This window comes from Anas platyrhynchos, chromosome Z, assembly GCF_047663525.1.
Source record: "Anas platyrhynchos isolate ZD024472 breed Pekin duck chromosome Z, IASCAAS_PekinDuck_T2T, whole genome shotgun sequence".
In the NCBI taxonomy this organism is placed as follows: domain Eukaryota; kingdom Metazoa; phylum Chordata; class Aves; order Anseriformes; family Anatidae; genus Anas; species Anas platyrhynchos.
The window spans coordinates 40,871,329-40,885,729 of record NC_092621.1 but is presented as its reverse complement, the minus strand read 5'-3'; the positions used below and the strand labels follow the sequence as shown (position 1 = coordinate 40,885,729).

General features: G+C 40.0%; 1 protein-coding gene across 4 annotated transcripts in view; it reads right to left on the bottom strand.

The window, feature by feature from the left end:
- Positions 1 to 14,401, bottom strand: part of VPS13A (vacuolar protein sorting 13 homolog A) — a 125,054-nt gene that overhangs the window by 82,855 nt on the left and 27,798 nt on the right. For all 4 annotated transcript variants that reach the window (XM_072031723.1, XM_072031722.1, XM_038170117.2 and 1 more), the window contains exons 20-23: positions 8,380 to 8,516; positions 6,617 to 6,749; positions 5,672 to 5,789; positions 1,575 to 1,710 (exon numbers count right to left, since the gene is read on the bottom strand). In XM_072031723.1, coding sequence (XP_071887824.1) covers positions 1,575 to 1,710; positions 5,672 to 5,789; positions 6,617 to 6,749; positions 8,380 to 8,516 — 524 coding nt within the window. The remainder of the gene's footprint in view (positions 1 to 1,574; positions 1,711 to 5,671; positions 5,790 to 6,616; positions 6,750 to 8,379; positions 8,517 to 14,401) is intronic.

Here is a 14,401-nt window from a genome sequence, read left to right as displayed (position 1 = left end):
TCTTTGAATGAACGTTGTTTCCAGCAGTCTACCAAGATTCCCTATTTCATCTCACTCTTCACTTTTTAATCATCTCCCACTCTCCAGCCTACATAAGTTGACCTTACTCAATATAACCGTGTCTGAGTGATAGATATACTAAGTGTTGCAATTATGAAAGTGTCTCAATGTCTCATCCGCAAGACTTTCACATTCTAAGACTACTTCAGAAGTGCAGAAACCTAGAAGGATCTGTTCAGAAGCATCTTCTTGTTTTCACAGTCCACGAACAACTCCTCCACTAATTCAAAATGTAAACTGCAAGTTTCACATTCAGAGTACCAAATAAAGGTTTCTCATTCCTTTCTTTACAGAAGTGATGGCAACAAAGCTCAGACCCAGTACACAGCTACAGGGATGAAGGCATGACAATACCTCAGCCACAACAAACCTTCAAACCTGCACAAGTTAACTGAATTAATACCAGCAATTAAGAGTCTGTCAAGCCCTGCAACAAATGGAGACTTAATCAGACAAGTTTAACCACAGGTTTTAATACGGATGCTGCATAATCAGTCACATTCACATTGACTTTCCTAACCTGAACTTGTATGTAACAAGTAATGTACAGGGAATACTAAGCACAAAGGTAAAGGTTTTTAAATGTAGCAGATAAATTTTCTGATTAAATTCAAGTATATCCAGTCATTCAAGTATATGACAGTCATTCCATATGTGCATATTTTACTTATGTGAAATTAAAATCCCAACTTTTACCCTTGAAGAAAGTTTGTCTATGACTACTTGCACAAAACAGCAGAGAATACTATTAGTACATGAAAAGTAAAAGAGCAGGTCAGAACTAGCTAGAATTTTCATGTTAGTACTTAAAAGATGGAACTACATGTTATATTTCACTCAACATACACTTTCAAAAGGTGTGTGTCTAGTCATGTGCATGTACGATTATCGAATATTATGCTAATAACACACAGAAAGCAACACCAAAAGCTGCATTGATATCCACAAGGAAAACAGCAGAATAATTTTTGTAACAAATAAAGATGGAAAGATAATTTTTAAGTAATCTCAAAACACACATATACAAAGATGACCATTATTCTTTTAGAACCAAGTACACAAAGGAATAAATAATGGATAATTAGCAGTATTCACAAATGAGATAAACATGGATAGCCCAATTTTGTCTTTAACATGGAGATTTTGCTTGTGTTACAATGAAAAGACTGCTTTAAAAACATATGTATAAAACATGGCCAGATTGTACAGATTAGAGCGATGTTAAAAATAAGCAATTAGGAGTTCACTTTCTAATTTTCTTAAAAACAGGTGATTATCAGAAGTTAAAACATGCTTTTCAGGAATACTAACAAGAAAGTACCAATCTTTTAAGGAAGCATAAAACATTGACAAGCAAAATTTCTATAGCTTTACAGAATTAGCTACAAGTATTGAGAGGTTCTAAGTAAATGCTTGTTCTCCATTTTCCTCTGCTCATTTAATAACTGCAGTGTTAACAGCAAGGAATTTATTTTTGTGATTAGTATTGATGAAATAATTTTTAAAAACCTTACCTCAGTTACTTTTGGAGGAGAAGTGGTAGAAGCACTTTCTGGCTTAGGAATGCTATCAATTAGCTCCAAGATACTTTTCAGCTTTTGGTCTGATATTTGGACCGAAAGTAAAGGCAGTTGTCCATACAGTTTGAACCTGTTACATAAATAGTCGATGTTATCTTATAACTATTTCATTCAGACATCACATTCATTTTCCTCTGAAAAATACACTACTCCTCCTGGTCAGAAGGAAGGTCATCTAACCATTATATTTAATACAGACAAGTAACTTCTGTTGCACACAGAAGAGATCATTAACTAACAAATATCTAGATATTAATTTATATTTCCATTTGGTACAATGTCTTCCAAATGAAGGTTGCAAATAACTCCTGATTTGCTTACATAAAGTATATTATCCTTATAATCAGAAATTGTTCGTTCTTGTTCATATTTTTCATTTAATTACTTGCAGTAAATCACATAGCTAAGCCCTCTCACAGTATTTTACAAAAAAAAAAAAAAAAAAAAAAACGTTTTGCATAAGAATGTTTGCAACCTAAAATTTCAAGCAAAGTACACAAATAACTTTCTTAAAGTTATGTATATTTAACCTGGCTCTAATATTAGTTTATATAGCAAACATGGAAATAAATGTCATAGATGTAAAAGACATAGGGGGAATAAAATAACCCTTTAAAATGTCATCAATAAAATGTATTTTAACCCTGTTTGAACAGACTTTTGCCAATATGAAGTAGAACTGAATACAGTCACTGACTTTTTAAAGACATAAAACGTATCCCAGTTCCTCACAGAACTGAGCAGCATAGTAAACTGTCTCCAAGCACAAAAAGCTGCCTCCAAGAACATTATGATGCATTTATTCCAACAGCTAGTTAGAACATAAAAAGAATTCTTCCAACGGTGCGCAGCAGCAGATGCTTAACACAGAAAATCTAAGAAACAGGACCTGCTGTTTCCTCTCAACTTTGTTGCGCTTAACTCAAGGCCCAGGGAGGGCAGGGTAGGGGGTTGTGGGACAGGGAGGGGTAGAAGAAGGGGTACAACCAGACAAACACGTAGCTGTACAATAAAGATGGATTTCTTTTTTTTTCCCCATAGATTTATATATAGAGAGAGAAAGTGAGAGAGAGAAAGTTTTCACTCTCATCTTTACTAGCTTTAAGCAAGACTACAGCAACTAGGATATAGATTTCGTACTGTAATCAACTGCACCTATCCTTTACTCTATGCCCTACTATTGCGCTTCTCTTTGTGTTGCATGCCATGAGAAGCAGTAATATTATACAGCAATAGGTGCTTTCCTTAGGGACAGACACTCCTTAACCCAGGTTATACTAGCATAACCCAATTACAAACCTATGTTAAAACAAGAGTGTGTTACATGACCGTAGAAATGAAATCTCACTTTCTCTCCCTGGGCTTCCTGACATATAACTCTCAGGAATCTGTCTTTTTAGTTCTCTTATCTAACCTCTTCCACCAAATAGAAAAGGTAAGGAGGAAAAGAGTATGATGTTTTACCATGTCAGACATTGAAATTCCGAAGCTAGCTTCCCAGCTTTCCGGAAGGTGGCACCATTGTACCACAAAATCAATGCTGTGTATTCACAATACACAGCACCAGTGGTATGCATTATTTTACTTCTGAGTAAACAAATCCTACATTCATAGCACAGAATACAATCACTTAGGTTGTAAAAGCCCTCTACGATCATATAGCCCAACCTTTAACCCAGCACTGCCATTAAACCATATCATTAAGCTCTACAACTAGACATATTCTGTGATTCTGTGTTTTGAAGACCTCCAGGGATAGCGACTCGACAACTTCCCTGGGCAGCCTGTTCCAATACTTCACAACCCCTACAGTGAAAAATTTTTTCCTAAAATCCAACCATGGTGCAACTTAAGGCCATTTCCACTCTTGTCTTATCACTCGGCGCTTGGGAGAACAGACCAATCCCCACCTTGCTATAGCCTCCCTTAAGGTAACTATAGAGCATGGTAAGGTCTCACAAAGCCTTTTTTCTAGGCTAAACAACCCCAACTCCCTCAGCTGCTCCTCCTAAGACTTCTTTCTTGACCCCTCACCAGCTTTGTTGCCCTTCTTTGGGCACACTCCAGCACCTCAATGTCCTTCTTGTAGCAAGGGACCCCAAATCAAACACAGTATTTGAGGTGCAGACTCACCAGAGCCAAGTACAGAGGGACAATCACTTCCCTGGTCCTGCTGGCCACAGTATTTCTTCTACAAGCCAGGATGTTGTTGGCCTTCTTGTCCTCCTCCTAAGAACACTGCTGGCTCATGTTCAGCTGGCTGTTGACCAATAACCCCAGGTCCCCTTCCACCAGGCAGCTTTCCAGCCGCTCTTCCCCCAGCCTGCAGGGCTGCGTGGGGTTGTTATGCCTCAAGTGCAGAAGCCAGCACTCAGCCTTACTGAAGCCTATCCAGATCCCTCTGCAGAACCATCCTACCCTTGAGCAGATCAACACTTGTGCCCAACTTAGTGTTGTTCGCAAACTTACTGAGGGTGCACTTAAACCCCTCATACAGATCACTGATAAAGATAATGAAGAGAACTGGCCCCAGTAATGAGCCCTGAGGGACTCCACTAGTGAGCAGACCAGACTGCAGCTGGATTTAACTCCATTCACCATGATTCTTTGGGTCCAGATGCCCAGCCAGCTTTTAACCCAATGAAGTGTACACCCATCCAAGACACGAGCAGCCAGTCTCTCCATGAGAATGCTGTGGGAAACCGTGTCAAAAGCCTTACTGAAGTCTAAGTAGACCACATCCACAGCTGTTCCCTCATCCACTGAGCACATCACCTTATCATAGAAGGAGATCATTTTTGTCAAGCAGGACCTGCCTTTCATAAACCCATGCTGACTAGGCCTGATCACCTGTTTGCCCTGTAGATGCAGCATGATGGCACTCAAGATAATCTGCTCCATGATCTTCCCTGGCACCAAGGTTAGACTAACAGGCCTGGAGTTTCCCAGACACTCCTTCCAGACCTTCTTGCAGATGGGCATCATGTTTGCTAGCTGACAGTTGACTGGGACTTCCCCTGATAGCCAGGACTGCTCATAAATGATGGAAAGTGTCTTGGTGAGCACTTTTGACAACTCTCTCAGTACCTTTGGGTGTATCCCATCCACCCCCAAAGACCTGCATATGTTTAAGTAGTTCAGCAGGTGGCTAACCATTTCCTCACCAGTTATGAGGGCTTCACTCTGCTCCCCATCCATATCTACCAGCTCAGACGACAGGTCACCTGGAGAACAACTGGTCTTCATGACCTTCACATTCTTTGCAATCCTTTCATTTCATAAATTGTCTCCTGATTGTGCTAAACATTTTTCTGCCAGGGTCTATGCCAATCTTTATCTGAATTTCTGTTAGCTTTAAGAATGAAGTCTAAGCTAGTTTGTTGTATCATGATTGTCCTAAAAACTGTATTATGTTGTAATGCATTAATGGTACTTCAAAAACAATGGAATTTTTAGCAAGTAGTGTCCTTGTCAGACATTAGTGAGGATGCTTTTTCCAAAATGTATGTAGAATTATCTCTGCCCTTTTTGTCTCAGTGGTCTTGGAGATCAGATTTGCTTCAACAGTAGTAACATGAAAATGCCTTCTGAGTACAACTTCCATAAGCAATAATTTTTCTGCTAAATAAACCTAAGTGTACACTCTACACATTAAGAGCACTTTCCTTGACAAGGCTGGTTAGATAAACAACACAGACAAACAACCTAAACAAAAGTAAGGGAGTAAGACAGCAAATTGCTTTTCAAAGTATTTTGTGATATTTGTAAGAGAGGCATTGTAAGTTAACATTTTCTGTCCCTACGTATTTTCAATGAGGACTAAAATGTGTATCGGAAAGACCTAATCTGGACTATGATTAGTATATTTAACAAAATATTTAGAACCAAATGTGAATCTTAGAAGCGAGATACATGTGGCTGATGTAAAAAAGCATAAGAATTATAAATAGATACTTGATTATCTTTTCTTCTCTCCCTTAAAAAAAAAAACATAATTTACTGTAAAATTCAAAAACGGAAACTAGACTTACTTGGGCATTCTTGTATCTGTGACGACCATAGCTCTGCTAAATTCAACGTTCACATCCAAAGGCTGCAAGATATGTTGAGATGAGTATTTCAGCTTACGAGCCTCTTGCCAGTTTTCACCTAGAGGAGCAAAAAAAATCCCTAAGCTTTGAAACTGAATTATATTTCTTTTCATTACACATACTATGGAATTAAGGCATCTGATATTACTTAATATACATTTTTAAAAAATTCAGGTGACAGAGCCTCTTTAATAGCTCTTCAATACATACATATTGTACAGGATCAGGACTTCAGACATACTGCAGTACTTAATACTGTGCACTGTTTCACTGTTCACATCTAAACATCTACCCAAACAATGATGCAGATTTCAAGGACCTAGTTCTTAACATGCATTGTACTAGGAGTTCAGGCTTTGGATTCTCCTCCAGAACCACAAGAATTAGATGTCCTAGACTTCTTTGATTCTGACTTTTTCTGTATTGTTAGTTCACAAACTACTATTAGAAGTTTCCCTCAATAAGGGATTCTGATCCTTTCTTTACCTTCACAAAATAATCATACCTAAAACTACTCATGGATTCTGCTTTTCATTGGGAGGAAAGTCAGAAAAAGGAACCGAATGAAAATACATCATAAATTAATTACACTGTTGGAATAAGTATTTATTATATTTATTATGCTCTAAATCAAATGAGACATTTTGGAGTCTTCAAAAATAGGGATTTTGGTTCATTTATTTAGCAAAATATAAGGTTGGAGTCTAAGACCTAAATGTATGTTTTGGAAGTTCTTAATATGTTCACATGATGGAGTTTGAAATCTGAGTTTAGAGAAACATGTCCCAAAGATTCTCCACCGTTTCAGTTAAAAATATGAAGGTACATCAACTACTGAAATATTTTTAATCCGTTAAAGACAGATTTACTTTTATGAATACTCACCATGTTTGCTGTAGAGTAACTGTATACTGCTGAGCTGGATATCAAAACTATCATAAGCTCTTGACATTATATCTTCAATAGTGCTTTGTCCTACTTTAAGTTCCGATAAATCAGAACGACTTTTGCTTTTCATCTTAAAACACAGTCACAAAAAAGCAGTAATTAATTTCAAAATAGTCAAAGTAGTAATTCTACGAATACTTGATCCTGCTACGACAAGAAGATTTAAATTTAATCTTATTATAATAGCACAGTCTTAGAAACATCACAGCAAAGGAGATACCTAATACAAGCAGCTATATCAGAACAAAAAATGGGAAGTACTAAACATCATTTCTTCAAGGAAAGAAAGAAATTGACATCTATCAAGTTTCATACAACATTTCGTACAGAAGGAATTTATTTTAATTTCCTTTAATAAGCGACTCATAATCTGGAGTATGAAGTCTCAAACTCTTTTATTATCAGTAACTTCATACTGTTCACTTTTCTATATATAAAAATACAGCATTAATCACCACAGTACCACAATCTATTTTAAAATGTAGCTATTTATTAAATTTAGGTGTGGCATTACCCTGCAACTTATTAGACAACCTCTGAGTAAAACAGAAAAGGTGCTTTGGACCATTCATTATCAATGTTCAGTGCCTTAGCTTTAATATCAGTCACATCTTTGATTCAGCTTTGGGTTGCCCATACTTCTTTGGTATCTTACATTTGTACGTGCCCTCTCTGCTCATATCTCCAATGAAATGTGTCTGTCATCATCCTTAAAATGTCTAATAATTTTTGCACTTACATTCATTTTTGTCAGAGCCAGACAGCAGTCAGTGTAAGGTTTGCAACAATGAAAACAGTTTCAATATTGGTTTTTAAGACACTTCTCTTTTGAGTGCTACTGAATTATGACTACTTTCACATTAAAAATAATTAAAGAGATTGAACATTCAGAATTATCAAATTAACATTGCCTGGGCAGCCTTAATTAAGTCTAGGTACATATATGCACTGAGATATGATTTTATGTGCTACAACGCCGCACGGGACTTGACTTCATACAGTACATAACTGAGGGAAGGAGACTATTAGTTTTGCATTAAACAAATTCAGTGAATATTCTACATCTTTCTTAAGCATACAGTACTCAAAGTGAATACAGGATTACTCATCATATCCTGACAGGCATCCGAATAACTTTCTCTTCTGGTGTTGCCTGCTTACTTCATCTTACATTCTAATTCCTTTCAAAAGACAGGAAACCAACCTCAGAGTCATGTTCACTACACAAACTATTCAGCCTTTTTTTTTTTAATTTATAATCTAAGATTAAAAAAAAAAAAAAAAAAAAAAAAAAAGGGAGAGACTTTTTCTACATAACAGTTTGAAAGCATTACCAGTGGTTTAATTCGGGAGAAGAGTATTCTGACAAGAGTCACAGAATGATTAAGGTTGGGAGCAACTCCTGAAGGCCATCTGGTCTAGCCCTTGGGCTCAAGTAGGGCCACCTAAGGCAGGTGGCTCAGCAATTTTCTAGCAACAATTTTGGATCGAAAGAATCTATTCAGAAAACTTCAATATTTTTGGTCTTGCATGGAAAGCAGTTTAAAATCAATACCTTAGATATAGAATACCTATTCCTGAAACAGGAATATTTATACAAAAATTTATTTAACCAGTACAATACATACAAATTCAATAAAGTGCAAGTCACATAAAAGCCAAACCTTTTTGCTAAGTTACTTCATCAGGTAAACACATACCTTAAGACTACCAAGATCCAAAAGGAGCAGATTTGATGTACTGTCATAGAATCCCTTTTGTGGAACAATTACGTATGAAGCCATGAGGTTAATTTTGAGGTCAAGAACTTTCTGAGTTTCGATAACATACAACAAACCTGAAAAACAGGTTAGTAAATATAAATAAATTATATTTATTAGTTAATATTAAATAAATTAATTAATCCACACAAAAAATATGGAATTAAAAGAAGCTATAAGAGAAATTCCTGCCTAACTAATGGAGCTGTGAATACTAGTTCTTTTTCAGCAAGACCCATAGCATCTGGAATTGAAACTATTGAACATGAAGAACAGATCCACACTTCTGTAAGCAGAGAGTACGTACCTATCTGTATTCTCTGCACAGTTACTCATCCCCTTCAACAACACTCTTTCTGCATGAATAGAGTTTTCAAGCATGAAAGTTTTCTGCAAGAAGGAAGTTACTCCTTCATCTCCCATACTGCCACTGCCATCTAATTATCATGTTTAATTATAGGTACAGATGCTCTCTAAATTTCTTCTGAGCCAAAAATTACAGGATATCTTTAAAAGACCCACCAAACACAGGACATGGCGACGGCAAAAAATGCTAATGCAGAAGTAGAAACAGTAATACAACATACAAACATGCAGTTCTAAAAAAAACTTCATACTGAGCGGAGGTGAAGTAACCGGAAAGTGTAATGCAACTTGACAGTTGCAGAGATAACCCATTGTGCTCTGTAGATTCAGAAATTAACTTGCTCCAGCAGGTCTTACTAGAAGTGTCCAACTGTGGTTGTCAAACTGCCTGTATTTTCACTACTAAGACACTGACGTTTACACTGATTTTGCTGACTAGCATCTCTATCCTGATGATCAGCAAGTGCAAGTCTTGCAAAAAGATCTTCAAAAATTATTCAACTGGTTGGGCACTTCAGATTGTCAGAACATGTGAGATCAAATTCTCTCTTTTTTTTCCCCCCTCATCTGAAGAGGAATGAGTAGTCTTGCTTCATGTTAGCACTGAAAACTGCCTTATGATGCAGCCACAACCCACTAAATATTTATCAGATGCAACAAGTTAATCACAGAACTAGATGTAACATGTGATCAAGATGACATCACACTGCAGAACACCTACATCGGTAAGGAGCAGAAATAAAGTGTAAACAGGTTAGATTTCAAAACATAAGTGATTATACAAAACACATGGGAAACTTTGTTGCTCAACTCAGATATTAAGGAAGAAAGAAGTTAAAACTATTCCAACGTTATCAGTGGTTGTCATGCCATAGGACAAGTAGACTAGTCAATGAAGAATTGGATGACATAGTACAGAATTTCCAAGGTAAAGTAACTTAAACCAATAAAAAGTTGTTTGTTTGTTTTTTTCAGTTTTCAACACCTAACCGTACTTGAGTGACTTTGATGGCTCCAGAAAAGCCTTTATTTCATTTGAAAAAATAACTCAATTAAGTGAGTCCATAAACTGCACTATGGGAAACCAGACTTCTATAATGTCTTTCAGTGGTACTGAAACTTATTACTATTTTGGGGTAGAGAGTTCCTTCAGCTCTCTAGTTCACAGGTCCCCAGTATTTTCCAGCTATCTTTTACTGCTTGAAAGACATGTGTAAAATATTCTTTATTGAGAAGGACAGCAAGTCTGAACATATCAATGATGTGATTTTTTAAATTTTTTTTTAATTCTACCTCTGATCTGCAGAATGCTGTGCTGCAAGGGACTATGCTAATCTGTCTTCTTTCCCTGAATCTCAGCCTAGATTTTACAAGCAACACACCACTTATTTTTAGAAATTTCAGTTGGGTTTTTCATTCATGAAAGAAACAAGCTTTTGGATTACTACTGGCAATTCAATGCTCTTGAGGAAATAAGAGTTATTGGTAGGGATATACCTCTCAAGTTATGCTATATCAGTTATAACTGAAGCATAGCACTTCTTATTTCCACAAATAAATGAATCATGCTCAGAATCAGTATTCAATTATAATTAGTAGAGAGCCAAGCATATTGCAGTCAAGCTTTTTTTTTTTTTAAATAATCTCAGGAGTGACCTGGGATATCAATATATTCAATACTGCTGGAGAAGTTTCTGACAAGAAAGATGAGCAAGATGATCCATGTAACCATATACTTGTTATTTTGACTTCAGTCCTTAATTAAACAGTATAAAGGCTTGCACACAGTTCAGCCAAAGAAGAACTAAGTAGTAGAAATATAATTGATGTCCAATTTCATTCCTGATACTAGATCAATAAAAGAAATACACCATATTTGAGTTTCCTATCATTTATTGAAATTATTATCATGGAACGTTCATAGGTTAATTTAAATACTAACATTTTACAGATTTAAATGAGGTGAAACTCACTGACTTTTTTTTCTTTTAGAAAGAAATTATACATGAAAACTCCACTTCACATTCTCTTCCACGCTCTCCCAAAGACAGGACACTGAGCTGGACACACCTCTGACCTAGAGTGCCTCAGACGCCCTTACTCATACAAGGTAATTCCACTCATCTCAGTATTTGTCTCAAAAGGTATTTACCATTTTCATCTGTATGCTGAAATACAAGACCTCCAGAGATAAAAATTCAAGATTTTTTAAGATAATTTAAGATTAAGAAATTAAAATGAGGGGAATGGCTTCAATGCTGAGTAACTGAAAGACAGATACAGTTTCATAGAATCATAGAATATCCTGAGTTGGAAGGGACCCTTAAGGATCATCAAGTCCAACTCTTGACACCGCACAGGTCTACCCAAAAGTTCAGACCATGTGACTAAGTGCACAGTCCAATCTCTTCTTAAATTCAGACAGGCTCAGTGCAGTGACCACTTCCCTGGGGAGCCTGTACCAGTGTGCAACCACTCTCTCTGTGAAGAACCCCCTCCTGATGTCAAGCCTAAATTTCCCCTGCCTCAGCTTAACCCTGTTCCCGCGGGTCCTGTCACTGGTGTTAATGGAGAAAAGGTCTCCTGCCTCTCGACACCCCCTTACGAGGAAGTTGTAGACTGCGATGAGGTCTCCCCTCAGCCTCCTCTTCTCCAGGCTGAACAGGCCCAGTGCCCTCAGCTGTTCTTCGTACGTCTTCCCCTCCAGGCCTTTCACCATCTTCGTAGCCCTCCTCTGGACACTCTCCAACAGTTTCATGTCCTTTTTATACTGTGGTGCCCAGAACTGCACACAGTACTCGAGGTGAGGCCGCACCAGCGCAGAGTAGAGCGGGACAATCACCTCCCTTGACCTACTAGCGATGCCGTGCTTGATGCACCCCAGGACACGGTTGGCCCTCCTGGCTGCCAGGGCACACTGTTGGCTCATGTTCAACTTGCTGTCTACCACGACCCCCAGATCCCTCTCTTCTAGGCTGCTCTCCAGCGTCTCATCGCCCAGTCTGTACGTGCAGCCAGGGTTTCCCCGTCCCAGGTGCAGGACCCGGCACTTGCTCTTATTGAACTTCATGCGGTTGGTGATTGCCCAGCTCTCCAACCTATCCAGATCCCTCTGCAAGGCCTTTCCACCCTCAACAGAGTCCACAACTCCTCCAAGTTTGGTGTCATCAGCAAACTTGCTCAAAATACCTTCTATTCCTACATCCAGATCGTTTATAAAAATATTGAAAAGTACCGGCCCTAAAATGGAGCCTTGAGGGACCCCACTGGTGACCGCCCGCCAGCCTGACGCAGCCCCATTTACCATAACCCTTTGGGCCCTGCCCGTTAGCCAATTGCTCACCCATCGTATGATGTTTTTATTTAGCTGTATGGTGGACATTTTGTCCAGTAGGATCCTATGGGAAACCGTGTCAAAAGCCTTGCTGAAGTCCAAAAAAATCACATCAGCTGGTTTCCCTTGGTCCACCATACGGGTGATCTTATCATAAAAGGAAATCAGGTTAGTTAGGCAGGACCTACCCTTCACAAACCCATCCTGGTTGGGACCAATGACTGCTTTGTCCCCCAGGTGCGCCTCAATAAGTTCGAGAACCATCTTCTCCATGATTTTACCAGGCACTGACGTGAGACTGACAGGCCTGTAATTGCTAGGGTCTTCCTTCTGACCCTTCTTGAAAATCGGCACAACATTTGCCAGCTTCCAGTCTACCGGGACCTCTCCAAATTCCCAGGATCGTTGAAAAATAATTGAGAGAGGTTCCGCGATGATGTCCGCCAGCTCTTTCAGCACCCGGGGATGAATCCCATCTGGACCCATGGACTTGTAGGGATCCAGGTGGAGTAGCAAACCCCGCACACGTTCAGGGTCAGTTGGGAGTTTGTCATCCCCACCGTCCCAGTCCTCCAGCTCAGGGCACCCTGGGTCCCGAAGCCCATCATCGGCATTGAAGACAGAGGCAAAGAACGCGTTAAGCGTCTCTGCTTTGCCTATGTCATTGTCTGTGAGGAGACCTTCCCTATCAAGGAGCGGCCCTATGTATTCTTTAGTTCTCCTTTTTCCATTCACATATTTAAAAAAACCCTTTTTATTTTCTCTCACAGACACAGCCAGCTTCAACTCTAGGTGTGCTTTGGCCACATGAATTTTCTCCCTACAAACACGAACAGCATCCCTGTATTCTTTCCATGACACCTGGCCCTCCTTCCAGTAGCGAAACACTCTGTTTCTGCCTAATCTCCATTAGAATGTTCCTGGTCAGCCACGCCGGCCTCCTGCCCCGCCTGCCTGACTTGCGATATTTAGGAATTGCCTGATCTTGTGCTTCTAGGAGGCATCGCTTAAAGAATGACCAGCACTGGTGGACATCGAGGCCTTCAAGAGCAGCTTCCCAGGGGACCTTGCTGACTAGTTCCCTGAGCAGCCTGAAGTCCGCTTTCCCCATATCTAGGGATGAGGTTTTGGTGGCACTTTTCCTTCTGTCACCGTAAATTTTGAACTCAACCACTTCATGGTCGCTATGACCGAGGCGGCCACCAATCACCACATCTCCCACCAGACCCTCTCTGTTTTCTAGCAACAGGTCTAGGAGGGCACCTTTCCTAGTTGGCTCCGTTAGCACCTGCACCAAGAAGTTATCATCTAGGTGCTTCATGAACCTCCTGGACTTGCTCGTGTCAGCCGTGTGGCACTCCCAGTTAACGTCAGGCAGGTTGAAGTCCCCCATAAGGACAAGGGGAGTTAATCTCAAGGCCTCTCTCAGTTCTGTAAAGAATAATTTATCGGCGCTATCGTCCTGGCCAGGCGGTCTGTAATAGACTCCCACAACGACATCCCCTTTATTCGTTCGTCCCTTGATCCTTACCCAGAGGCTCTCAACTTTGCCATCGCCGACCTGAAGTTCCACACAGTCCAGCCCCTGCTTCACATACATCGCCACCCCACCACCTCGCCTACCCTGCCTGTCCCTCCTGAAGAGCCTGTAACCATCTATCGCAACACCCCAGTCACAGGACTCATCCCACCAGGTTTCGCTTATGCCGATGATGTCGTAGTTGCGGGACTGGGCCAGGACTTCTATCTCATCCATTTTATTCCTCATACTGCGTGCGTTCGTGTAGAAGCACTTCAGGTGCGTCTCCTTACACTCAGCACCTTGTGGATCTGACCGAAGGACCTCAATGGCACACAGCCCCTCTGATTCTAGCGTACCATCCCTTAGGTCTTCACCGGTGTGCCTGGTTTTAGCCCCTTCCCCCTTCGACTCTAGTTTAAAGCCCTATCTATCAGCCCTGCCAACTCCTGACCAAAGATCCTTACCCCTCTCCGAGAGAGGCGCATCCCATCCGGTGCCATCAGGCCCGGTGTAGCATAGACCTTCCCGTGATCAAAGAACCCAAAGTTCTGCCGGTCACACCAGTCTCGAAGCCACGAGTTTATGTGAACAGCAGGCCTTTCAGGTTTGATCCCCCGTATCGGAAGGACAGAGGCAAACACAACCTGCGCCCCTGATCCTCTAAGTAGTCACCCCAAATCCCTAAAGTCTCTTTTGATCGCCTTCGGACTCCTCATTGCTACTTCATCGCTACCAGCCTG